Source organism: Pleurodeles waltl, chromosome 9 (genome assembly GCF_031143425.1).
Source record: "Pleurodeles waltl isolate 20211129_DDA chromosome 9, aPleWal1.hap1.20221129, whole genome shotgun sequence".
In the NCBI taxonomy this organism is placed as follows: Eukaryota; Metazoa; Chordata; class Amphibia; order Caudata; family Salamandridae; genus Pleurodeles; species Pleurodeles waltl.
This window is the reverse complement of record NC_090448.1, coordinates 324,413,658-324,439,766: the sequence shown is the minus strand read 5'-3', so window position 1 is coordinate 324,439,766 and position 26,109 is coordinate 324,413,658. Positions and strand designations below refer to the sequence as shown.

General features: G+C 46.9%; 1 protein-coding gene across 2 annotated transcripts in view; it reads right to left on the bottom strand.

Annotated features, from left to right (window-relative positions):
* RBM6 (RNA binding motif protein 6) overlaps positions 1-26,109 on the bottom strand; it is a 1,032,809-nt gene that overhangs the window by 184,330 nt on the left and 822,370 nt on the right. For both annotated transcript variants that reach the window (XM_069206836.1, XM_069206837.1), the window contains 2 exons: positions 19,468-19,556; positions 19,042-19,263 (listed from right to left, as the gene is read on the bottom strand). In XM_069206836.1, the coding sequence (XP_069062937.1) occupies positions 19,042-19,263; positions 19,468-19,556 (311 nt within the window). The remainder of the gene's footprint in view (positions 1-19,041; positions 19,264-19,467; positions 19,557-26,109) is intronic.

Genomic DNA, 26,109 nt, shown 5'->3' with positions numbered 1-26,109 from the left:
GAAATTGGCATAAGGGAGCGACCCCTTGGGCAAGGGTCGCTCCCAGGGGGGGCATTTTTTTTAAGGCCTTTTCATTCCCCCCTGGGGGCAGAAACCTCTAGGCACCAGGGATATTTTTATTTTTTTGTTTTGTTTTTGTTTAGTTGTTAGAGGTGGGGAGCGACCCCTTAGGCAAGGGTCGCTCCCTTAGGGGGCAAATTATATTTAGGCCATTTCTGCCTATTTTTATGACGCCAATCTGCCCCCAAAGGGGGACAGAAACCACTAGACACCAGGGAGTTTTTTTTTTTTTTTGTTCGTGAATTTCACGTAAGGGGAGAGACCCCTTAAGCAAGGGTCATTCCCCTGGGGGGCAAATTTATTTTAGGCCATTTCTGCCCCCCAGGGGGGCAGATCAGCCTATTTTAATTAGGCCAATCTGCCCCCAAGGGGGGCAGAAACCACTAGACACCGGGGATTTTTTGTTGTTGTTTTACAGATGGGGAGCGTCCCCTTAGGCAAGAGTCGCTCCCCTGGAGGGGCAAATTGTATTTAGGCCATTTCTGCCCGCTTTGAGGGCAGATCGGCCGATTTTAGGTCAAGAAACCACTAGGCACCAGGGATCTTTTTTTTTTTTGCGCAGTCACGCAAGGGTAGCGAACCCGTAGGCAAGGGTCACTCCCCCCCAGGGGGGGGGGGGGAGCACATTTATTTTAGGCCATTTCTGCCCCCCCCCCCCTCCCCCGCCGGGGCAGATCGGCCTAATAACAATAGGCCGATCTGCCCTGGCGGGGGAGGGGGGGGGGGGGGGCAAAAACCACTAGGCACCAGGGATCTTTTTTTTTTTGAGCCGTCACGCAAGGGGAGCAACCTCGTAGGCAAGGGTCGCTCCCCGAGGGGGGGTGGGGGGCAAATTTATTTTAGGCTATTTCTGCTCCCCCTGGGGGCAGAAACCTCTAGGCGGCAGGGCAATGTTTTTTTTTTTTTTGCTTGTTTGTTTATTTTTTTTGGAGATGGGGAGCGACCCCTTAGACAAGGGTCGCTCCCCTGGAGGGGCAAATTGTATTTAGGCCATTTCTGCCCGCTTTGGGGGCAGATCGGCCGATTTTAGGTCAATCTGCCCCCAAGGGGGGCAGAAACCACAAGGCACCAGGGATCTTTTTTTTTGCGCGGTCAGGCAAGGGGGGGGGGGGGGGCATTTCTGTCCCCCCCCGGCCTATTGGTATTAGGCGATCTGCCCCCGGGGGGCAGAAATCTCTAGGCGCCAGGGCTAAAAAAAAAAATTGTGGTGGTTTTTTTTTTTTTTTTTTTTTAGATATGGGGAGCGACCCCTTAGGCAAGGGTCGCTCCCCTGGAGGGGCAAATTGCATTTAGACCATTTCTGCCCTGATCTTTTTTTTTTTGCGCCGTCACGCAAGGGAAGCGACCCTGTAGGCAAGGGTCGCTCCCCAGAGAAGTGGGGGGGCAAATTTATTTTAGGCCATTTCTGCCCCCCTGGGGCCGGATGAGCTAGAGGCCAAAATCCACAGGTAGACACTTTGCAAAAAACACCTCTCTTTTCTGTGAAGAAATGTGATGTGTCCATGTTGTGTTTTGGGCCATTTCCTTTCGTGTGCGCTAGGCCCACCAACACAAGTGAGGTACCATTTCTATCGGGAGACTTGGGGGAACACTGGGTGGAAGGACATTGGTGGCTCCTCTCAGATTCCAGAACTTTCTGTGACCGAAATGTGAGGAAAATGTGTTTTTTTTTAGCCACATTTTGAGGTTTGCAAAGGATTCTGGGTAACAGAACCTGGTCAGAGCCCCACAAGTCACCCCATCTTAGATTCCCCTAGGTCTCTAGTTTAAAAAAATGCACAGGATTAGTAGGTTTCCCTAGGTGCCGGCTGAGCTAGGGGCCAAAATCTACAGGTAGGCACTTTGCAAAAAACACCTCTGTTTTCTGTCAAAAAATGGGATGTGTCCACGTTGTGTTTTGGGGCATTTCCTGTCGCGGGCGCTAGGCCTATCCACACAAGTGAGGTATAATTTTAATCGGGAGACTTGGGGGAATATAGAATAGCAAAACAAGTGTGTTATTATTGCCTTTCTCTGCATTTTTATCTTCCAAATATAAGAGTGTGTGTTAAAAAGACGTCTATTTGAGAAATGCCCTGTAATTCACATGCTAGTATGGGCACCCCGGAATTCAGAGATGTGCAAATAACCACTGCTCCTCAACACCTTATCTTGTGCCCATTTTGGAAATACAAAGGTTTTCTTGATAGCTATTTTTTACTCTTTATATTTCAGCAAATGAATTGCTGTATACCCGATATAGAATGAAAACCCACTGCAGGGTGCAGGTCATTTATTGGCTCTGTGTACCTAGAGTTCTTGATGAACCTACAAGCCCTATATATCCCCGCAACCAGAAGACGTAACGGTATATTGCTTTAAAAAAATCTGACATTGCAGGAAAAAGTTACAGAGTAAAACGTAGAAAAAAATTTCAGGTTTTTTCACCTCAATTTCAATATTTTTTTTTTTCAGTTGTTATTTTCTTGTAGGAAACCCTGGTAGGATCTACACAAATTACCCCTTGCTGAATTCAGAATTCTGTCTACTTTTCAGAAATGTTTCGGTTTCTGGGATCCAGCATTGGTTTCACGCCCATTTCTGTCACTGACTGGAAGGAGGCTGAAAGCACAAAAAATCGTAAAAATGGGGTATGTCCCGGTAAAATGTCAAAATTGTGTTGAAAAATTGTGTTTTCTGATTCAAGTCTGCCTGTTCCTGAAAGCTGGGAAGCTGGTGAGTTTAGCACCGCAAACCCTTTGTTGATGCCATTTTCAGGGAAACAAACACAAGCCTTCTTCTGCAGCCCCCTTTTCCCATTTTGTTTTTAAAAAAACGAAATTTTCACTGTATTTTGGCTAATTTATTGGCCTCCTTCTGGGGAACCCACAAAGTCTGGGTACCTCTAGAATCCCTAGGATGTTGGAGAAAAAGGACGCAAATTTGGCGTGGGTAGCTTATGTGAACAAAAAGTTATGAGGACCTAAGCGCGAACTGCCCCAAATAGCCAAAAAAAGGCTCGGCACAGGAGGGGGGAAAAGGCCTGGCAGCGAAGGGGATAAACCAAAAGTGGCAGACATTTCGCCCAAGTTGTATCCATGAAAAAGCAATTGAATTTCTTGTAGCACAGTTAGTTTCAGAAGACTATTTCCCTAGTGATTCTCACTTTGGAGGCCACTTGACATTGGAATCACGGCTCACACAATGGAATCATCGCTCACATTCACTGCCTTCTCTGAATGCTTTAATACATTAATACATAACTGGAATAGTTTGGTATCAGGGTTCTAGGCAATATGGAATTGCAGTGTTTCACTAGACCGCTTGCTACTATCTCATCAACATCCACCCCCAATCACAAATTTCTCTGTGCTTAGGCACTGGTTAGTTTTCTAGTCCTCTACAAATAGGCCAAAGGAAACAGCCTTTTATCTAATGCATCACTGCTGCTGCTCCTTTCAGACACTAGGAAAATACTTAAACTTGCTATCTTTTAACTTGTGCAATATCCTCCTCTGCCTTCAGACATCATAAAGAATGATTCACTGTGAGACTGGACCTTTCTCAATGAGTTCTGGTGGTAAAATATACCCATGCTTTCATCATACTATGAGACCAGCTTTATTTACCATATGTTCTCTGCTTCAAAAGCCATTGTCACTGATCACCCATAGACAGACATTTGGTACATTGTAATTTAGACTATTTTCTATTCTTGCACCTATTCAAATAAACATGCTTCCCTCTCTCTATAATCCTAACTCACTAAAGGCCTCAAGGCTGCCTTAAATACATCACTTCCAACGTACCGATTAAACAGTGAGAATGCAACTGATACATCATGAGGACATCTTAATGCTTCTGGAGAGTAACAAGTAATTGCAGTATATCTTCCACTGTCCCAATTTCTACCCACTTCATTTTACTAAACAAATCTATTTAGAGATTTTTCCAACAGAAACACAGGTAATTGGGAAACAATTATCATTAAATAAAAGAATAGATTTGTAATTCACAAATTAATTATTTTCAGTAAAGCTCTTTCAGGTGGATACTTTGTCTAGCCTCAGATTCATCAGGTTTAGAATATCCCCAAGGGGCCAGACCAGATCAGAAGTTTACACATCAGTGCTCCTATGTGTCCCTAGGTGACACTGTGCAGCTCCGCGCTGATATTGTTCGTCCCGGAAGTGACTGAGGAAAGCCACATCTAAGCACCACCTCTGCACACCAACATCAGATTCTAGATTGACCCCTTCCTCAGATTGGAGCACAAAGATATGGAGGTACTAGTGAGCTGATCCCTAATGTAAGACCTTTTTCGATGGTATTAGAGACCATTCCAAAGAAAGAAAGTGAGAGAGTGCATGGAGAAATCTGTGGTTAGACAAGAGTATCTGTCACAAAGGTAACTTGTTCTTCTCATGGATACTTTATACCACAAATTCTTCATCTTTAGAATAGATACCAAAGCATTACCTCCATAGGTGTAGGCTCTGTTGAGAGGGCTCAGACCAAAAAGTACTCATGACCGAACAGGTGAAATGTCCTTCCTATGGGACCTGGCTGTTGAGGCAGTAGTGCTTTGTTAACATATGCACAGAATCCCACAACAGTCTGGCGGGGGCCAAAGAGAGGACGACGCCATGACGGTCTTGGAGACCCAGCTCTACTAGCGCCTGGAGGTGGCACCATCTGACTGCTGGGAGGAACCTGAACTTTCCCTCTCCTTGAACTTCAAAGTGCGTTGCGGGATCCCCCTGTGTGGGGGTCAAAGAGAGGAGCACGCCGTGAGGGACTCAGAGTCCCAGCTCTACTTGTGGCAGGAGGAGCCACCATTTGACTGCCGGGAGGAGCCTGAACCTCCCCTCTCCCTGCACTTCAAAAGCACATTGCGGGCTCAGGCTATGTGGGGGCCAAAGAGAGGAGGAAACCGTAACGGACTCTGAGTCCCAGCTCTATTTGCATCAAGAGGCGCCACAACCTGACCCCGGGAGGAGCCTGAACTTTCCCTTCGCTTCAAAAGCGAACGCGGGATATGCCTGGGTGGAGACGCGGCCAAGACCAGGCTGGGCCACACCTCTTGGCTTAATTATTGTCCAACTGTTTACCACTATTGAACTTCTTGACCAAAGGACTGTTGTGGGCTGTATATAATGTTTGGCCCTGCTTTGCTGCCTATTTTATTGTTTCCAATTAATCTCCAAGACAGTATCCATTTGTGCAATGGGGAAGTGGAAAAAGGGTGCCAGTGTAGCCCTCCCTGCACATAGCATAAGTGACAGCTCTCTAGTACATGCTGCGGACGTAATAGCTAAGGAGATTGACCTGGCAGAAAGGAGGCTCTCTTTGTCTTCGGAGGGCCTGGGTGGTGCAGCTCTCTATATCGACTACTCACTTGGATGTATGTTCCGTTGAAAATCAGTCATGGGACAGCTTTGTGGGTAGCATACGCCTAGGCCCATCACCCAGAAATGGTACCAATCTTGTAACCTGCTGAATATAAAAAGCCTGAGTACATTAAGGGGAAGGAGGCCTGTATGTGAAGGGTGGAACCAGATGTGCCCTTATCCCCTAGTCCTCGATTACCCAGGAGGCAAAATAACCTGGGCAAAGGGGGGAAGGAGTGTTTGCCCAAAAACTGTTCCTTTGGAAATATCCATACATTTATCTGATCTAAAAAATTGTGCCCCTGCTCTTAGCCTCCTTGTGATTTATGCTGGGATAATATAAGTACGCAGATGGGCGACTGATTGGTTGGGAGATTAACTGCTGTGGAGGCCCGCTTAACCTTTATATGTGAAAAGGTGGGTGGGTGGCCGAATGCCTCCTCCAAAGCTTCAAATGTACCTCATGGCACGCTCAAAGAAGACCAACTACACCTCAGGGATAAGAGCCAAATGATCATGACCAGTGTTTGTGGGCAATCAAAGATTAGTGATGTTTCTGCTGGGGCCTGTCTGGCCTCCCAGCAACTTCCCGGCCCCTTATCCATCTCGGGACTTGGGTGATACAATAAAAGTTAAGGGAGCCAAGGGTGGGGCTGAAGTTACACCATGGGCACCCACAAAGACACTTTGGACCTTAAGAACAAGACGATACATTGGCTTCATAAACATGTTGGACCCCTATGTAATTTCCACAATGAAGGTATCTTTATGTGTAGGGTGGGTGGGATTGGTTTTGTTGTGTAGCCATTTTAGGTATAGCTTCATACACGTCCACTGTGCACTTTAACCTAGATGTATTTCACTCAGCTTTGTTTAATATTTTAACAATAGCCAGATTTGCGGTCTTGTTTTATTTTCTCTAGCTAGCTGTTCTTTGCTAGACCAGCACTGCATTCTTAAACAAGACATTTCTTCTACTCTGTGCTTTTCTCAAGGCTGTGGTAAGATAGGCTGCCTGCAAACGTGGTAATGCTTTGCCTCTAGTGTTCATAGAAACATACACATTCTTACGTAGGGATCCTTTCTTGGAACATCAGCTGTTTTATTATAAAACACTACTTTGACCCATGTACGTTACAGGGAGATTCAAGCCAGATGACCACGACTGGATGCAGATTGCTTCGCACTTCGCTGCAGTTGTCACGTAGAATACAGGGCTCTTGCTCAGCTATGAGGGATGATGTCTTCCCAGGGGAACCTAAAGGGCAGAACATGCTGTGCTCTAACATAGCCTAGATAGGAACTATTTTAATGACTCTAGTGACAATATGGTAATGTTATTTTTATGCTTCACTCTCCTTGTCACAATTGTAATCCTGTCATGCTTCATTGTCCTAGTTATTGTAGTACATGTAGTATTATCTAAGATGCAGTTACTTTAATAAAACCTTATTGAATTCTATTCTGCCTCTGATTTTCCTTGTATAAATTAGTCTAATGTAACTGAGAGAAACGGATGAGATCTGAGTTAACACAATTTCCCTGAGGAGTCAACTGTGTCATGCGCTCGGTTGCCCAATCATCCCTGCTCTAGGGTGGAGATGAGGCACTGATAGTTAGCCGGAACAAAACCCGGATTAGGCCGACAGGTGTCACTTGGAGTAAGTTCAGACTCAGTCCTCCAGAGTGAAAGTGATTCTGCCACCCAACCTAGTACTCTCATTAGGATAATGAGAGCCTATGAGACAGTTTAAATTGGGCCCCAGCTATAAAATCACTCCAACAGAATTGGGTGAGGCCTCCATGCAAGCCTTTGAGGATAGATGGGCCCCAAACATGTTGTTTATATGATTCATCACTACAATAAAGATTTTTCAGCTAAGGACAATAGTATTTCAAGACGTTGTTCTTGCTAATTGCAGTCCTAGGTTTCAAACATGCTGACATACTTGGCTCTTTTAAGCTGGTGATTTTAATGCCAAGTTAGGTCCCAATCATTCCATGACTACTCTAATCGGCAGTAACAACTTAGACATGGATGCTAGAAACAATAGTAACCTCATGGATTCTAGGAGGCATTTTCTGTATTCCAGGTTGCTGACTTAATGACTTTTATTGTGCTACTCCTTCCCAGGCCTCTGATCCTACTACCACTTTTACGGACAAAGGGGGTGGGTCTGCTATTGATTAAAACTTTGCAACTAGGAATTTCTGCCATTTGCTCTCCAAGGGGAAGGTAATTCCTTCTCTACAGTGACCACCACCCACTTGCACTCTCTATTAATTCTGAAGACAAGGGGGTTAGTTCCAAAAGTCATCAATTGCAGATGACTGTTAAGGATGGTGGTCAGCCATAAACCTGGCATTCCGCTTCCACGGCTAACCTGCTGCTAGAATTGCAAAGAGAGTGTGTTGTGGGTATTGTAGATTGTCGATCAGTGGCTTTGGCGCCTTCTGATGTTCTCTCCAACTTTAAAGACCTCGTGGATTATGTTAATGTGTGTTATCTAAACCTTACTGTGCTACTAGGGGGTAAGGGGAAGTCCTGATTTCATAGGGCCAGTAGAGTTGCTAGGGATAAACTTAGTGCTTAAATCTCCTCTGAAACACGAGGCAGCTGCAATTAAATGTGCGAGAACAGAAGACCGAGACAGCGTAATCTGAAGCCATCTCAGGCCCCTTTTATCCATTTAAAGCCACTCCCTGACCCTTCAGCTCACTCTTGCAGCTTTCTGCTTTCTCCATTTATGACGGTTTTCTGCCTTTCTCTTCCTTGTTTTTCCAGTATGTGTCTTTTGCTTGCAGTAAGTGCTTGTGGCACAAAAATAAGTGCCAGCCCTCAAAAATAAGTGCTGGGGCCCTACTGGAAACCACTGGCTCAAATTAAGCACTGGATAAACTGCATCTTGCTCTGAAGTGCAGCCAGAGAGATCAGAGGCTCATTAAAGCTTGCAGGAAAGATTATAAACTTGCCTTAAAGAGAAGGAAAACCGAGATGCAGGGTGCAAAATTGGATAATTTGGTGGCAGCCTGCCAGATAAAGAACACCCAAGGGTTTTGGAAGTCAGTTAGGACTGTTTCAGCCCCAATAGGGTGGGGAGGGGTCCCTGATAACTACTTATGCCAGCTCTGATTCCTAGATGGAACATTTTAGCAGGATCTATTTATATGGTTCTAATCAGGATGCTGATGGTTTGATGAATGCCCCGCTGTCCCTGGGCATTAGTTTTTTTGAGGGTGAGGTCCTTACTGCAATTTATAATAGCCCAGCAAACAAGGCACCTGCTCCGGACAGGGTCCCTATCGACCAATTTAAGGCTAACCCTGAATTCTGGTACACCCTACTCACCAATGTTTTTAACTCCACATGCAAGGTTAGCATCCCTGAGTCTTGGTGGGAATCAGTCATCGATCATGTTTTGGACTGCCTTTTGGCCTGGGCCTCGAGGTACAATAGCTACCCCGCACAGTATGGGTTTCGTAAAGGGCTAGGAACTGTGGAACAGTGCCTCAATCACCATCTGATAGCTGCAGAACACATGGTGGCCAAGAGTTCCTCCATCCAGCTGACTTTTATAGGCCAGTCAAGCGCTTTTGATTGTGTAAACAGGTCTAAATTGTGGGCCATGTTAACATCTGCTGGGGTGCAGGCTGACCTTGTTGCCTTTCTTCGCCATCTTTATTGAGACCGGAAATCTGCAGTTAGCTTTGGTAATAACGAGCGCATGCCGACCTTCGCTGTTAGGCTATGGCCACGCCAAGGATGTGTCCTCATTCCATTACTCTTCTTGTTATATACTAATAAGCTTGAGTCCTTTTTAGGCATGGTGGGGGCCAATGTTCCAGTTGTAGGCAGTAATCTAAGGCCGGCACTCCTCGGTGCGGACCCCACCGTATTACTGGCTAGGACCACAAATAATCTAAAGCTGTTAATTATATCTTCTGGAAGCTTCATGGAGGAGCTGTACCTGTGGAGCAATCTGTCAAAGACACACATTATGGTATGTGGCCCCAAGAGTACGAAAATGCCTGCTCCTGGTTCCTGTGCCTTGTGACTAGCATCAATTTGTTTGCTTGTGTTGTAAGGTCTATCTTATATTTGGCCACTACACTTCGGGGAAAGCCTATCAGACCTCTGTTAGATATCTATAGGAGGAAGCGTCTCCCCTCAATGTATTGCTCGGGGTCTGGGGCTATAGACCCATCACCAGGGTACAGGTGGAGGAAAATAGAGTCTGCCGACGCCTGCTGGGAGCTCCACCCTTTTACCTCTCATTACATAGCCCATAAAGAACCCGGCCTTGATTATGTGGAGGACCTAATCAGCCCTGCTCTTTTACTGTCATGGTGTTCAATCTGGAGCAATGAAGAGGTAGTTATTAATCGTGCTGTCATTTTGGACTACCTGTTGTGTTACCATGGGCTTAACATCCCATGGATGAGGTATATACAGACGACAACCCAGGCCCTTGGTTGCCCTCATATTTTTGATAACTCCAGTATCATCATCAAGAGGGATGAGAGTTGGCGGAATGACCGTTTTTTTTTTTAGCTTTTAGGAGGGACCAACGAGAGAGGGTGGATATGATGAAGCCTTCTATCAGGGATTTTTGTCTGGTTCAAACCGTGGACGCTGTAGCCCCTTACTCGGCTCTTGTCCAGAATCACTGGGAATGGGCACTGCTTACACGGTTACGAACTGGATCAATTAGATGCCAGCTATGCTTCACCTTGGGGCAATTTGCACATGCAGATATGTTATGTCCCGGTGATGAAACCACCTCAGAGTCCCGGCTTAATTTTGTCTTGTTCAATAAATTTGACATCCCTTTTACTAAACAGTACCTAATCCCTCTATTACAAGTGTAAGGAAACGCCTCCTTGGCATGGTTACCCCCTGACTTTTTGCCTTTGCTGATGCCAAGTTATGATTGAAAGTGTGCTGGGTCCCTGCTAACCAGGCCCCAGCACCAGTGTTCTTTCCCTAAACTGTACCTTTGCTTCCACAGTTGGCACAGCAGTGGCACTCGGATAAGTCCCTTGTAAGTGGTACCCATGGTACCAAGGGCCCTGATGCCAGGGAAGGTCTCTAAGGGCTGCAGCATGTCTTATGCCACCCTGGGGACCCCTCACTCCGCACATGCACACTGCCTCGCAGCTTGTGTGTGCTGGTGGGGAGAAAATGGCTAAGTCGACATGGCACTCCCCTCAGAGTGCCATGCCAACCTCACACTGCCTGTGACATAGGTACGTCACCCCTCTAGCAGGCCTTACAGCCCTAAGGCAGGGTGCACTATACCACAGATGAGGACTTAAGTGCATGAGCACTATGTCCCTACAGTGTCTAAGCAACACTTTAGACATTGTAAGTGCAGGGTAGCCATAAGAGTATATGGTATGGGAGTTTGTCAAACACAAACTCTACAGTTCCATAATGGCTACACAAAAATCTGGGAAGTTTGGTATCAAACTTCTCAGCACAATAAATGCACACTGATGTCAGTGCATAATTTATTGTAACATGCACCCAGAGGGCATCTTAGAGAGGCCCCCTGAATACCGACCCGACTTCTAGTGTGGGGCTGACCAGTTTCTGCCAGCCTGCCACAACCAGACGAGTTGCTGGCCACATGGGGAGAGTGCCTTTGTCACTCTGTGGCCTGGAACAAAGCCTGTACTGGGAGGAGGGGCTTCTCACCTTCCCCTGCAGAAACAGTAACACCTGGTGGTGAGCATCAAAGGCTCACCCCTTTTGTTACGTCACCACAGGGCATCCCAGCTAGTGAAGATGCCCGCCCCTCCAGCCACTGCCCCACTTTTGGAGGCAAGGCTGGAGGAGATAATTAGAAAAACAAGGAGGAGTCACCCACCAGTCAGGACAGCCCCTAAAGTGTCCTGAGCTGAGGTGACCCCTGCCTTTAGAAATCCTCCATCTTAGTTTTGGAGGATTCCCCCAATAGGATAAGGGATGTGCCCTCCTACCCACCGGGAGGATGCCCAAAGAGGGTATAGCCACCCTCCAGGACAGTAGCCATTGGCTACTGCCCTCCCAGACCTAAACACACCCCTAAATCTAGTATTTAGGAGCACCCCAGAACCCAGGAAATCAGAATCCTGCAACCTGAAACAAGAAGGACTGCTGACCTACAAGCCCTGCAGAGACGACGGAAGACAACAACTGCTTTGGCCCCAGCCCTACCAGCCTGTCTCCTGACTCGAAAAACTGCAACAGCGACGCATCCAACAGGGACCAGCGACCTCTGAAGCCTCAGAGGACTGCTCTGAACACCAGGACCAAGAAACTCTAGCGAGCAGCGGCTGTGCTCAACAAACAGCAACATTCTTGCAACTTTTCTACAACTTTCAAAGACCTCACTCTTCCCGCCGGTAGCATGAGACTTTACACTCTGTACCCGACGCCACAGGCTTGAGATTGTAGGAAGTTGGCTCTGTATGTGCTATTTCGAAGTAAGGAATAGCATGCACAGAGTCCAAGGGTTCCCCTTAGAGGTAAAATAGTGGTAAAAATAGATAATACTAATGCTCTATTTTGTGGTAGTGTGGTCGAGCAGTAGGCTTATCCAAGGAGTAGTGTTAAGCATTTGTTGTACATACACATAGACAATAAATGAGGTACACACACTCAGAGACAAATCCAGCCAATAGGTTTTTATATAGAAAAATATCTTTTCTTAGTTTATTTTAAGAACCACAGGTTCAAATTCTACATGTAATATCTCATTCGAAAGGTATTGCAGGTAAGTACTTTAGGAACTTCAAATCATCAAAATTGCATGTATACTTTTCAAGTTATTCACAAATAGCTGTTTTAAAAGTGGACACTTAGTGCAATTTTCACAGTTCCTAGGGGAGGTAAGTATTTGTTAGGTTAACCAGGTAAGTAAGACACTTACAGGGCTTAGTTCTTGGTCCAAGGTAGCCCACCGTTGGGGGTTCAGAGCAACCCCAAAGTCACCACACCAGCAGCTCAGGGCCGGTCAGGTGCAGAGTTCAAAGTGGTGCCCAAAACACATAGGCTAGAATGGAGAGAAGGGGGTGCCCCGGTTCCGGTCTGCTTGCAGGTAAGTACCCGCGTCTTCGGAGGGCAGACCAGGGGGGTTTTGTAGGGCACCGGGGGGGACACAAGCCCACACAGAAATTTCACCCTCAGCAGCGCGGGGGCGGCCGGGTGCAGTGTAGAAACAAGCGTCGGGTTTGTAATGGAAGTCAATGGGAGATCTAGGGATCTCTTCAGCGCTGCAGGCAGGCAAGGGGGGGGTTCCTCGGGGAAACCTCCACTTGATCAAGGGAGAGGGACTCCTGGGGGTCACTCCTCCAGTGAAAGTCCGGTCCTTCAGGTCCTGGGGGCTGCGGGTGCAGGGTCTCTCCCAGGTGTCGGGACTTAGGGTTCAAAGAGTCGCGGTCAGGGGAAGCCTCGGGATTCCCTCTGCAGGCGGCGCTGTGGGGGCTCAGGGGGGACAGGTTTTTGTACTCACAGTCTTAGAGTAGTCCTGGGGTCCCTCCTGAGGTGTTGGATCGCCACCAGCCGAGTCGGGGTCGCCGGGTGCAGTGTTGCAAGTCTCACGCTTCTTGCGGGGAGCTTGCAGGGTTCTTTAAAGCTGCTGGAAACAAAGTTGCAGCTTTTCTTGGAGCAGGTCCGCTGTCCTCGGGAGTTTCTTGTCTTTTCGAAGCCGGGGCAGTCCTCAGAGGATGTCGAGGTCGCTGGTCCCTTTGGAAGGCGTCGCTGGAGCAGGATCTTTGGAAGGCAGGAGACAGGCCGGTGAGTTTCTGGAGCCAAGGCAGTTGTCGTCTTCTGGTCTTCCTCTGCAGGGGTTTTCAGCTAGGCCGTCCTTCTTCTTGTAGTTGCAGGAATCTAATTTTCTAGGGTTCAGGGTAGCCCTTAAATACTAAATTTAAGGGCGTGTTTAGGTCTGGGGGGTTAGTAGCCAATGGCTACTAGCCCTGAGGGTGGGTACACCCTCTTTGTGCCTCCTCCCAAGGGGAGGGGGTCACAATCCTAACCCTATTGGGGGAATCCTCCATCTGCAAGATGGAGGATTTCTAAAAGTTAGAGTCACTTCAGTTCAGGACACCTTAGGGGCTGTCCTGACTGGCCAGTGACTCCTCCTTGTTTTTCTCATTATTTTCTCCGGCCTTGCCGCCAAAAGTGGGGCCTGGCCGGAGGGGGCGGGCAACTCCACTAGCTGGAGTGTCCTGCTGGGTTGGCACAAAGGAGGTGAGCCTTTGAGGCTCACCGCCAGGTGTGACAATTCCTGCCTGGGAGAGGTGTTAGCATCTCCACCCAGTGCAGGCTTTGTTACTGGCCTCAGAGTGACAAAGGCACTCTCCCCATGGGGCCAGCAACATGTCTCGGTTTGTGGCAGGCTGCTAAAACTAGTCAGCCTACACAGATAGTCGGTTAAGTTTCAGGGGGCACCTCTAAGGTGCCCTCTGGGGTGTATTTTACAATAAAATGTACACTGGCATCAGTGTGCATTTATTGTGCTGAGAAGTTTGATACCAAACTTCCCAGTTTTCAGTGTAGCCATTATGGTGCTGTGGAGTTCGTGTTTGACAAACTCCCAGACCATATACTCTTATGGCTACCCTGCACTTACAATGTCTAAGGTTTTGTTTAGACACTGTAGGGGTACCATGCTCATGCACTGGTACCCTCACCTATGGTATAGTGCGCCCTGCCTTAGGGCTGTAAGGCCTGCTAGAGGGGGGTCTTACCTATACTGCATAGGCAGTGAGAGGCTGGCATGGCACCCTGAGGGGAGTGCCATGTCGACTTACTCGTTTTGTCCTCACTAGCACACACAAGCTGGCAAGCAGTGTGTCTGTGCTGAGTGAGGGGTCTCCAGGGTGGCATAAGACATGCTGCAGCCCTTAGAGACCTTCCTTGGCATCAGGGCCCTTGGTACTAGAAGTACCAGTTACAAGGGACTTATCTGGATGCCAGGGTCTGCCAATTGTGGATACAAAAGTACAGGTTAGGGAAAGACACTGGTGCTGGGGCCTGGTTAGCAGGCCTCAGCACACTTTCAATTGTAAACATAGCATCAGCAAAGGCAAAAAGTCAGGGGGCAACCATGCCAAGGAGGCATTTCCTTACAGAGATCCAGAGAACAAACACCACATGGAGGACTCCCAGGTGACTGCGACCCCGTGATTAGCCGAGACGACCCCCTTGGACCGCCACAGCGATGCCTGCAGAGAGAATCCAGAGGCTCCCCCTAACTGTGACTGCCTGTAACAAGGGACCCGACGCCTGGACTGAGCACTGCACCGCAGCACCCAGGACCAGAAGGAACCGAACCTCAGTGCAGGAGTGTCCCCCAGGCGACCCTCTGCCTAGCCCAGGTGGTGGCTGGCCCGAAAAGCCCTCCTGTGCACTGCATGCATCACTAGAGTGACCCCCGGGTCCCTCCATTGAAACCAATACAAAACCCGACGCCTGCTTTGCACACTGCACCCGGCCGCCCCGAGGGTGTGTTTTGTGTGCCTACTTGTCCCCCCCCCCCCCCCCCCAGTGCTCTAAAAAAAAAAACCCTGGTCTGCCCCACAAAGACGCAGGTACCTACCAAGAGAGTAGTAGTAGTTTTTGCTCGGGTAAAATGGGCCCTCAGCTTGCTTCTTTTCAGCGTGTAGCAAATCCTTATGTAAAGGACTGTCCACCTCAGCAAGGTCTTCTTCTGCAAAGCCTTTCCTTTGTTTGCTACAGAAACATCAATAGAAAGTTGATGGTCCTCGGGTTGATCAATGTACAAACTTATGCTTTTTTGAGATTTTGGGGTCCACCCAATGGAGCCTTTCCTCCTTTTTTGAGGCATGATAGAGAGCAAAAAACACCTGCAAAGTGCTCAACTTAATGACCTGAAAGGAGTCCCAATTTTCAAGCCCTACTGAGTTCTCAGCACCATTTTGTATGTAAATAGGGTGTTACAGGACAGTTTCATCAAATGTATCTGCAGTTCACTTGTGGCGAGGTGACGTAACTGCAATCAGAAAAACAATCATCTTCAAGGTCAGGAGATGCAGCAAGCAACTACGCATTAGCTCGAAGGGTGCACTCATGAGGAATGTCAAGACCAAGTCAACGGTTGGTACAGCAAACCCAGAAAGGCTGAAAAAATACCCTTCTACAGTACAAACTGCAAGGTCTTGCTTGCCTAAGGATAAAACATAGAAAAGAACAACTGACAGCTTTACTTGCAAGGGGTCAATGTCCCGGGAATCACACCAGGTTACAAATTTGTCCCAGTACTCAGCATAGATTGATTTTGTGTATAGGATTCTCGTTGCACGGATGAAATTCACCACTTCAGGTGGCAAACCAAAATCAATCAATTGCTGCTGCTCACTCTCCACATAGGTAGGTTTAAGTTGTGCAGATTAATGGTGAGGACACTACACTGCTGCTGAGACAGGAGATTCTCCCGAAGGAGTAGTTTGATCAGTGAACAGAAGTTCTGGGAGACCTCAGGTTAAGGACCACTGCATGTATAGAACACTATCAAGAGTCCTTTTTATGAGTCACTGGAAATCTAAAAAGGTGGAAGTGGAGTTCCAAATCTGTGTGGGAACGTGTGGAAAGAAATGAACTAACTCTGTGTTCATCAGTGGTGCTTATATACAGCTCAGCTACATCATTTCCGGGTGGTGTGGAGTCAAAGTGGAGCTACACAATGCTACTTACTGATATGCACTGTCGCAAAATTCTCTGGATCTAGTCTTGTGCTTGGCAGATCGTGTTGGGATTTACCTTTTAATTTCCACGTCAGGTGCAGGACCTGTTGAGATAGAAGTGCCGGCTCTTTTCTGAGCACCTGCTACAAAGAGAGAGTCTGTTGGCATACTTTTCTTGATGTAGGGCTTTCTTTTGAGGAAAATCTGTATTTCCTTTCTGCCCTTGGAGTGATGGCCTTAGCAGCTGAAGGTTCTTGAAGGTCTTTCTATACTGGTGCAGGGCACTGGGCAGCATCAGAAGGAATTGGATCCTTTTTTGGTCAGGCATTAATTTCTCTACAAGGTAACAAGCTTTTATCTGTTTCTCCTTCAGCTGTGCCCTATAGGTGTCTATTGCTCTCTTTATAATCTCGTTGTATGGGGTGATGTTGTCTGAGGTGAAAGTTTATATGGTTGAGAGTCTACCACCTCATCTGTAGTGTCAGCATATATATAGCCTGCGAATCTTCCATAGATACTCCTTTCTGTGATGGATCTTGTTGAAGGAGCTGCTATTCTTTTTATGAATTCAAAGATGCCTTGTATGATCTCCTCTTGTGGCTCTGGTGTCAGTAGAGGTTCCAGTTCCTTAATTTCCTGCTCAGTTTGTTACTTGTCTGGCTTAGATTTTATTGGAATTTATTATTTCTTTAGCGAGTTATCAACCTCCTTCTTGAATGATGGCTTACAATTCAGCCTTGAGACGCCTCCTCTTTCTCGCGACCTCAAGAGTACTTTGTTCGACATCAACAGCATCATCCTTTTTCTTCAGCAGAGGTATTTCTTTGATGTGGAGCATCTTCTTTGAAAAGTGTTTCTTAAACAAAAGGATTAAACTTATCCCAAACAAGGATAAATGAGGAAGCATGCTTGTTAAAAGGCCCTCATTCATTTAACTGAAGTTATGATCTTGAAATTTTCCCAAGTGAAATTGTTTTCTATGCCCAGAAAATTGTCCTCTGCTGACAGAAATAAACAATAGGTTTTGAGCAAAAAAACAAAAGAAAACCTTCACAACACAATGCCTCTTGCTGCCTCAAAAGGCATCTGTCATATTAAGAAACATACACAAGCATTAGTTTGAAGCGTTTCTACATTCCTTCAAGCCAGAAAGGAGCCTAACGAAGCGAATCCTCACATACTAATTTCAGCAGATCAATTGCTTTCCCAAAGCTGCATGTACTTGTTACAAATTGCAGGGCTTTTCAGTTACTGAAGATCAAAGTCTGAAAAGTACACAAATATGGAGGAGTGCCTTTTTTGGGCATAAACAATTAAACGTAATAGTTAACTGTTTAACGTTAACTGGTTCTTATGCAGCATGTAACCAACAAAGTTATAGCCTTTGAGCACTTTAGGAATCTCCATCTTAGACTGGTCACGTGGGTTTACATTATGCGAGATTCACAGAATGCTGGATGTCATTTGTAGCAACTGGGGGCATGCCAACGGAGTTTCAGAGCAGACCAGAAACACATGGCTGAAGATTCCTGGTTATCTTGTGGGTATTTTGGGTGCAGTTGGAGAGTGATATGTTAGCAATCAGTACGGCTTCTAGTACTGCACTTAGTGTGTGCATTGTGGGTTCTTCTAAGATTTATTGTTGCATTTTGCTCTTTTTGTGAAGGATTTGCGCACATATATATTGTAGATTTGATTACTATTCGGTGGCAAGTGTTATGATTCCTCAATTAGGTTACAGACAATTACAGCTGAAACCTAACCATAGGTAAAATTGAGTGCTGTCTGTTTATAGCCAAGGAGCATCATAACAGTAGGCCCATACTGCATACAACTGTACGAGTACTGCAAATGAGTGAACAATACTTGATTTAGCATTTCAAGTTGTTAACATGAGCAGAACCTACGCAACGTTTTAAAGACAGACTGCAACCTTCCCCTTGCCTGACAGACTACATTTGAGCTTGAAGTCCCAGTACCCCAAAGGCAGACAATACCCATTCAGATGACTTCTAGGCTGTTCATGCTTTAACGCCTGGTCAAGAGCACCCTGCAGATGTGAAAGAGTCTCAAAACTACTGGCAGAGTACTACCTGGACAAGCATTCCTCCAGTGCGATAATGGTGGCAGAGACTGCTTCACTAAAATAATTAAATTTCCCTCGCTTTCAACTGTGAATTTGCCACCTAAATAAAGGTACAAAGGCTGCAGTTGAAAAATGAGAACGTAGCACCCGGGATGGAAGCAAATCTCTCTTTCCTCAATCTATTTGTATATTAATGCTGGCCCATAACTCATAAAACAAATGGTTCTATGTGATTTATACCAACGCAAACTGCCAACAATATTTGTTTTTAAACAATTGTGAATGTATTCAACATTCTACTTGGCATAGATATTCTTTGAATTTCATTGATGTATAAAATTCCAAATGATGGGCCACAGCAGTTGAAGTCAGCCACACGCCAATACTCAAATTGAACTGGATCTTAAACTTCCTGGTTCTACTTAATCATAATTTTCCTTATATTCTGACAGTTCTGACATGTAACTGAAAAGTGTCTGCTCTGTGGCACTTTACAAAACTACTAAATAATTAAAATAATTAAATGAAGTAACTGTAACACACACACACACATTCACATTTGTAATCCAAATTAGTTATTGTTGATTCTCCTTTCGATTTTTAGCAGAGAAGTACTATTTGCTCAATGTATTCACTAATCAAATATTGAAAGCAAATCATGGTTAAAGGCACGAACTGACAGAAAAACGGCTTTAGCTGTGGCTTGTGTACTTGGGATTGGGAAATTGTAAATAATTTCCTCCACAGTTATTGGAACAAGCAAAGAATTAATTGATTTTTGACTGGCCAATTGTGCCAAAACTGTTATACAATGATTCAAGAGAAATGACACACCCTAGACAATGGTGGACTTCGGACTCTCTCTCTCCTCCTGTGCTCAACCCTGTCTCGGGTCTTCTCTGAGTCAGAGGGTTCTACTTTTCTCTTTGATCCTTCCTGGCTTCTGTGTCGTTTTCTCTCTGGAGTCCGAGAAGAGCCTCCTGTCTCTCCTCGTGTGTCCCTCCATTTCTCACTAGCCTTGGAAGGATCTGGCTTCTCTCCCACAGGAAATTCTTCCTGTAAAGTAAAATTTAAAACATGCTCAGAAACACTTCCATATTTACCCGGGTACAGATTCTGAAACTAGGACAGAATAGGAAAAAGTGAAAAAGTAAAATGTAAGAAAATGATGGCAAGAATATAAGAGTGATGTAAAAGGAAAAAAGAAAGAACGGTGGGGCAGAAAGATGATGGAGACAGAACATTGACAGAGAGCCTCACCTTTGTGTCTGGGTCGTAGCACACTCCGGAAAGTGGATCAATATATAATCCAGTATCAGGATCATAGATGAAACTAGAATCATCAGTTTCTGAAAAATAGAGCAGAGAAAATCTAGGAGATAAGGGTTTTCAGTAAGGAGACAAATCAACATATGCGTGAAAACATTAGTAGATAATCAACAAAAGATCAAGACACCAGTGCTCCTTAAATGCCAATCCAAATGTATTTATTGATGTTCCTGTTTAGGTCCACAAAATATTAATGGAAAAGGAGAGACTCCATCTTTCAAACACCCACATTTCACCTTCAAAAGTAGGAATAACTGTGAAAAGTAGGGAATTCTTTCAATGAAAAGTCCTGAATGACATCATAAAGGCAATCAGTGTGAGGGAAGGAAGATCGGGTTGTCTTTGGCGAAACTCAGTACAAGGTGGAAAGACTTCCAGTTATTCAAAACTGCCTATATAGTTATTTTACGTGTGCCCCACAAATCATCTTATCTGCTTTACATTGAAAACAAAAAAAAAGGCTCATTTCACTTTCACTGCACCAGTGCTTGGGAGGATATATCCCAGCTGAAAAGCAGAAAGCCCACTAGACACCAGGTATTTTTTTTTTATGACAAACTAGGTGGGGGCAGCCCTCCCAGGCACTGGGAATAGCCCCCATTCACCCCTTTTTTTTGCGATTAGGGTGTGGGGCAGAGGTATAGGAAGTGTTTTCCTCCAGTCGGTCCCCAGCAGAGACAGAAAACCCAATAGACTACCAGGGATTATATGGGTGCAATCAAGGTTGATGAGGCACATGGTAAGATTACAGCTAGAGGGGAACCTTGACATTAGGGTGAAAAATGTTACAGGGGTGGAGAACTCATTGGCGTATATGCTCTTTCGTTCCCAGATGAGCAAGCTCAGAAGGCTAGCTCCAGACGCTCAAAGGATGATTCCTTTTCAGAGGATTTGTGGAAGCTAGCGGGGCAGACTTGTCAGGTCTAATCAAGCAGGCCCTCATATCTGGCACAGCAGGACATTATGATGAATATGTAAGCATCATGGTGAAGATGGGGCGGGTGCAATCACTGGAGGATCCAGGAGCCACAGCTAGGGAGGTGGAGGGCTTCAATGAGTGGGCTTACCTTCAGAAGTAGAGAAAATCGTAGGCGCTAGCCCACCTAGCGGCAGTAGCCCATTTCTCTAAACTAAGATCAGGAAAGGCCCCTCAGAGCCTGGTATTACATTCGGACATCCATGAAGGGTTGGAAGCGTCTGGAAGGGAAGAAGCAGGACACAAGGCCACCTGTAAATTTTAAGAAATTGACCCAGGTGATGGACGCCCACAGAACAGTGGCAAGTACTCCTTTTGAGGTTTCCCTGTTCAAGGCTGCTTTTCGACAGCATTTTTTGGGCCATTCAGGGTGAGCAAGCTCATGGCACCAGCAAGGAGAGATGCGGGCTCAGCATGCCTGCAAGTAGCAGATATTAGGCCAGGAGCGGCTAAGATGGAGTTGCTGCTAAAGAGGTCCAAAACAGACCAGTTAGGCAAGGGGTCGTGGTTGCAACCGCACTGCAAAGAGGATCCTACATACTGTCCAGTGTGATGCCTTTGTAATTTCATGGTGGTGCGGCCCACTGGAGAGGACCCACTCTTCAAACACAGACACGGGGAACCTTTTAAGCATAATTCAATTTGCAGCAGTCATGCGCAAAGCCCTGGGGCAAGCGGGCCTCCCACCCTCCGCAGTTGGGCCCCACTAAAGGATAGGGGCAGCCACAACAGTAGCACAGCATGGGATCCCTGAAGCCAGAATCTAGTTGGTGGGCAGATGGCACTCGAATGCTTGAAAAGCTTACGTGAGACCTCAGCTGATTTAACCAGATATGGGGTGCGCCACAAGAAAAACTGAAAGAGGTGCTTGTTTCATTAACAGGGGCCCGGGCCCAGAATGATTTGGTGGTAGGGCACTCATTCATTCGCAGGATGCAGACTTGGTGGACCCGCAGTGGCAACAATCAGGCTGGGGGCCAGAAGCCACGAACATTAAGTGGTGGGCTACCTGGAGATGAGCTGCTGGCAACTCTCGGCGATACTGGCAAAATACAGGCAACAGCTTCCGGGTAATGTCTGATTAAACACCTGGGTGGCAACGACCTTACGCAGATGGGAAGAAAGGACCTCCTACACGACATTCGGCTATGGCTAACAGAGTGTGGGGAAGTGGGGGAGGTCCTTTGCAGCACTACCATAATATGGTCAGAGACCATCCCCAGACTCATGGGGGGAGGAGGTGGTATTGGGTTACTATCCAACGAAGTAGTTGACAACTCCAGAAGAAAACTAAATATTGCAGTCAACAAGTACTGCAAGGCTAACAGCGTGGAGAGCATCAGACATGGCCTGACCCACGAGACGCCCGGAATTGTAGGCATCCGACGGGTTACACCTGTCAGAAGAAGGAATGGCAGTGTTTGGAGCTAACCTGTGGGTGGCCAGGAAAATGGCAGGCTGCATATAAAATAAAATAAAGAAAAGAGTAACAGAAAACAGGAAAGGAGCTAGGGGGAGCAGCCTGGAGACATATGTCTCACAGATCACGTGGTGGACAAAATGGGTATATGTGTTAGTTAAGAAGACACACCGGTAAGGAGGTTTGCAGGAGAAAGGCCACTTACCTGAGGAACCTTTACTGCCGGGTGAGTGGGCCGATGGGGCAGGGGGAGGAATAAGTGGAGCACAGCACTCACAGCCCTTACCTGCCAGATGCGGGGCACAAAAACGCACAGACAAGGTAGCAAGTTGAGCCTAAACAGCTGTAAGAAGCTACTCCACTCGCAGTCAGAGATAAACCAACAAGAAACTTGTTGACTCCCTCAAGCGGCATGTTTGATTTCCTCAACTACTAAAAAAGTGTCAAAGGATGACAAACAAATGACAGGACTGGATTGATATATGACAAATGTATCAGCCATTTATTATTTATGACCAATCACTCGCTGATTCTTTATGATCCTGTCACAATGATTTATAATGTATAAGCTTATTTGCGACACTGTTATATTGATTTAAGGCCTTGTCATATAGATTATAGCTTGTCACTGTGGTTTAGGAGGGCATGACAAATTGATCATACAAGTTACATAAATTGCGGCCATGTTTTTTTCACAAGTAAACAAAGAAATGTGTCTTGGGTAAACAATTTCTTTACTGACGTGAGTGAGATATAATGTGCATGTACAGACTGGAGTGGGCCAAGTGTGGGGGTTATTGCAAAGGCCGCCCCGGAAGGGGGCCTCAGGGGTCGGAGCCATAACAACAGCTGAGGACCAGTTATACCGGTTTTGGGCTGCTGTGGTGGGCCCAGCAAAAAAGTGGGGATGGCCCCTCCCCCAAACTATAAAAGCATGTTTAGGTCAGCATGAAAAAAAGCAGGGCAATAGGGGCCCACGTAATAGTTTAAAGCCCACCATGGGGGCCATGCCACTGCCCCTCAGCAAGTCATGGTTGAAAAGGGGGGCTTGAGGGGTGAATAAGGTCGGCGGCACCCCTGCTAGCCAGTTGGGCTGTTTGCGAATCCCCTCAAGATAGTGAGACAAAGGGAGCCTGCATATCCTGATAAGCTATCTGAGCTAGAGCGAAGGGGGGAGTGGTAACTTACACCTGAATGGGCTGTGCCTGCCCTCACACAATGCAGTCTCCAACTCCCTGGTGTGTGTGTGGGGCCAGGCATGGGCAAGGCAGAATCTTGTGAACAGCAGAGACTTTCCTTTGACGTGTGCCTACTTCAAAGGCAGAGAGGGGTATAAGTAGTGGATCATAACCCCAGATTTTAGATTTCTTCAAGATGTGTTTCTGGAACCAAGAGGAACCTCTGCCAAGGAGAAGTGCTGCCCCAGTCTGTGACTGTGTTTTGTTGGGCTATCCTGTAGTTGCTGCTTTTGTCTGTGAAAGGGGACAAAGACTGGACTTTGTTGTGCCTTCCTGCTTGAGAAGAATCTCCAAGGGCTTGAACTCAGTTTGCCTCCATTTTTGAAGTCTCAGGGCCATGAAAGATTTCCTCTGCCAGCACCTGGACTCTCTGCTGAGATTCCTGCCCTGCCAAGTTGTGCCCTATTCAGTCCCTGGGTCCTTGAAAGGTGAAGTTCGCAGAACAAGAGCTGAAATCCATGCACAGAATGCCACGCGGGGAAACTTACGATGCATCACCTGCAATGTGGTTAATAAATGACGCGCCACCCGCTTTGTGGCTTAAATTGACGCATCTGGTCTGGAGAAACGATGCAACACCCGCTTGCGTCTGCTGATAATGACACAAACCGCACACAGTGTGGTTTTTTAACACTGTGTGACCGGATTTCTCACCTATCGTCCCTGGGCATCAAAGTCATCGTGAACCTGCACGGATCCGAGGTGTCCTGTCTGGAAATCGACGCGTCGATCCATGGCGAGGGAGAAAAATGACGCTTTGTGTACCAGACCGGAGAAGAAACAATGCACGGCCTCACTTGCGAGGAATTGACGCATCGCTGACCCAAGCGGCTTTATTTTTGATGCAAACAGGTACTTTTTGTAAAATAAATGTTTCCATTATTTTCTATGGAATAAGATTTATATTCTTTTGAAAATGCCTATCTTGGCTCATGTATGTTGGATTGTTTTGGTCTTGGTTGATTAAGATAAATATTACCTAATTTTCTAAACTGATGTGGTGTCCACCTTGTAGTGTTTTCACTGTATTACTTTGTGTGTTGGTACAAATAATTTACACATTGCTAACTGACTGCCAACCAGAGACCCCATTTCTAACATGTTTCAAATGTACTTTGTTTAGGTTTGGCCAGAAAAACCGTTTACAGGCAAGTACCACTTTTCACTTTCAAAAGTTGACATTGCAATTTTCAGTAGAGTCCTGGGGGAGGAAAAGTGTTAGTGCAGTTTTGAGGATATTTCTCGACTTACAGTTCCAGTCTCCATGGGTAAGGATGTCCACTAGTCAGGGTTCAAGAGGACCCCAAAGATGCACCACGAGAGGGAGGGAAGAGCACAGGTTAGCACCAAACACACCCCCTCAGAGGACCGGGGCGGCCGGGTGCAAACACAGCATCAGGCTCCTAATGCTTTTCAATAGAGGGCCCTGGGGGTCACAAAGATGCTGCAAGATGGGTTCAGGGGGTCGGTCCTGGATATCCAAAGGCTGGACAAGGAGGAAGGCTGCCTGCTGACGGTTGCTGGACCCTCAGTTGGATTGCCCAAGGCCAGGGGGCTTCGGGTGCAGGGGTACTTTTGTGCGTTGAGTATCTTCATCCAGTTCTCTCGCGGTCGGGGGGTACTCCTCTGGATTTAGGCTGCAGGAGTCGTCGTGGCGGCCAGGATGGGTCAACCCAGGGTGGACTTGAGGTTGGAATCGCCTGGGGACCTCGCCTGGACCGGTGGGCCACCTAGACTCGGGATGTGGGCGTCGGGTACAGAGTGGTCAGGTCCCACGGACCCAGGGTGGCTCTGGAGTCCTTTGTTAGTGTTTCTTCTGGGCAGGGCCGCTGTCCTTAGGAGTTATTTGTTCTCTGGTGGGCAGGCAGTCCTCTGGGGTGTTTGTAGAGGTTGCTGGTTCTGCATGATGCATCACCTTTTTGTTGCAGAGTCCTTGAAGCTGCAGACAGGCTGGTAGGCTGTGGCCAAGTCAGTTGCAGTCTTGAGTCTTCACTGCTGGAGGGTCTGCTTAGCAGCCCTCCTCCTTCTGGTCTTGAGGTCGCCAGGAATCTGGTGAGATAGGTTCAAGGGTGCCCTTAAATCCTAGATTTAGGGGCATTACAGGGGTGAGAGGTCAGTAGGCTACTGTCTGAGGGTCATTATACCCTTCCTGTGCCCACTCACTTTGGGGAGGAGGGCACACTCCTGGCCATACTGTTCCCTGTCCTCCAAACCAAGATGGAGGATTACACACGGAGGGGGTCACTTCAGCACTGGACACCTTAGGGGTAGTCCTAGCTGGAGTGGTCACTCCTCCATGTTTTTCCTAATTTTTCCCCCGGACTTGCTGCTAAATGTGGGACTTTGTCCTGAGGAAGGGCATCTCCACTAGCTGGAATGCCCTGGGGCACTGTAACAGTAGGCCTGAGCCTTTCAGACTCACCACCAAGTGTTGCAGTTCCGTCAGAGTGGGACACGTGAAGCACCTCCACCCAAAGCAGGCTTTGTTTCTGACCCCAGAGAGCACAAAGGCCCCCACCCCATGGGGTCAGAAACTCATTGGTTAGTGGCAGACTGGTCAGCCTAACACTAAAGGGTTGGTTAGGGTAAAGGGGCATCTCTATTAGATCTCTGGCATCAGTGTGGGTTTATTGTGCTGAGAAGTTTGATACCAAACTTCCCAGTCTTCAAAGGAGCCATCATGGAGCTGTAGGGTTCGTAATGACAAACTCCCAGCCCATGTACTTAATATGGCCACACTGCACATACAATGTCACCTGTGTTATAGTGCACCCTGCCTTAGGGCTGTAAGGCCTGCTAGAGGGGTGACTTACCTATGTCACAGCACCCTGAGAGGGGTCCCATGTCAACTTTATCCTTTTCTCCCCAACAGCACACACAATCTCAGTGGCAGTGTGCATGTGCTTGGTGAGGTGGGTCCCTTAGGGTGGGACAATACA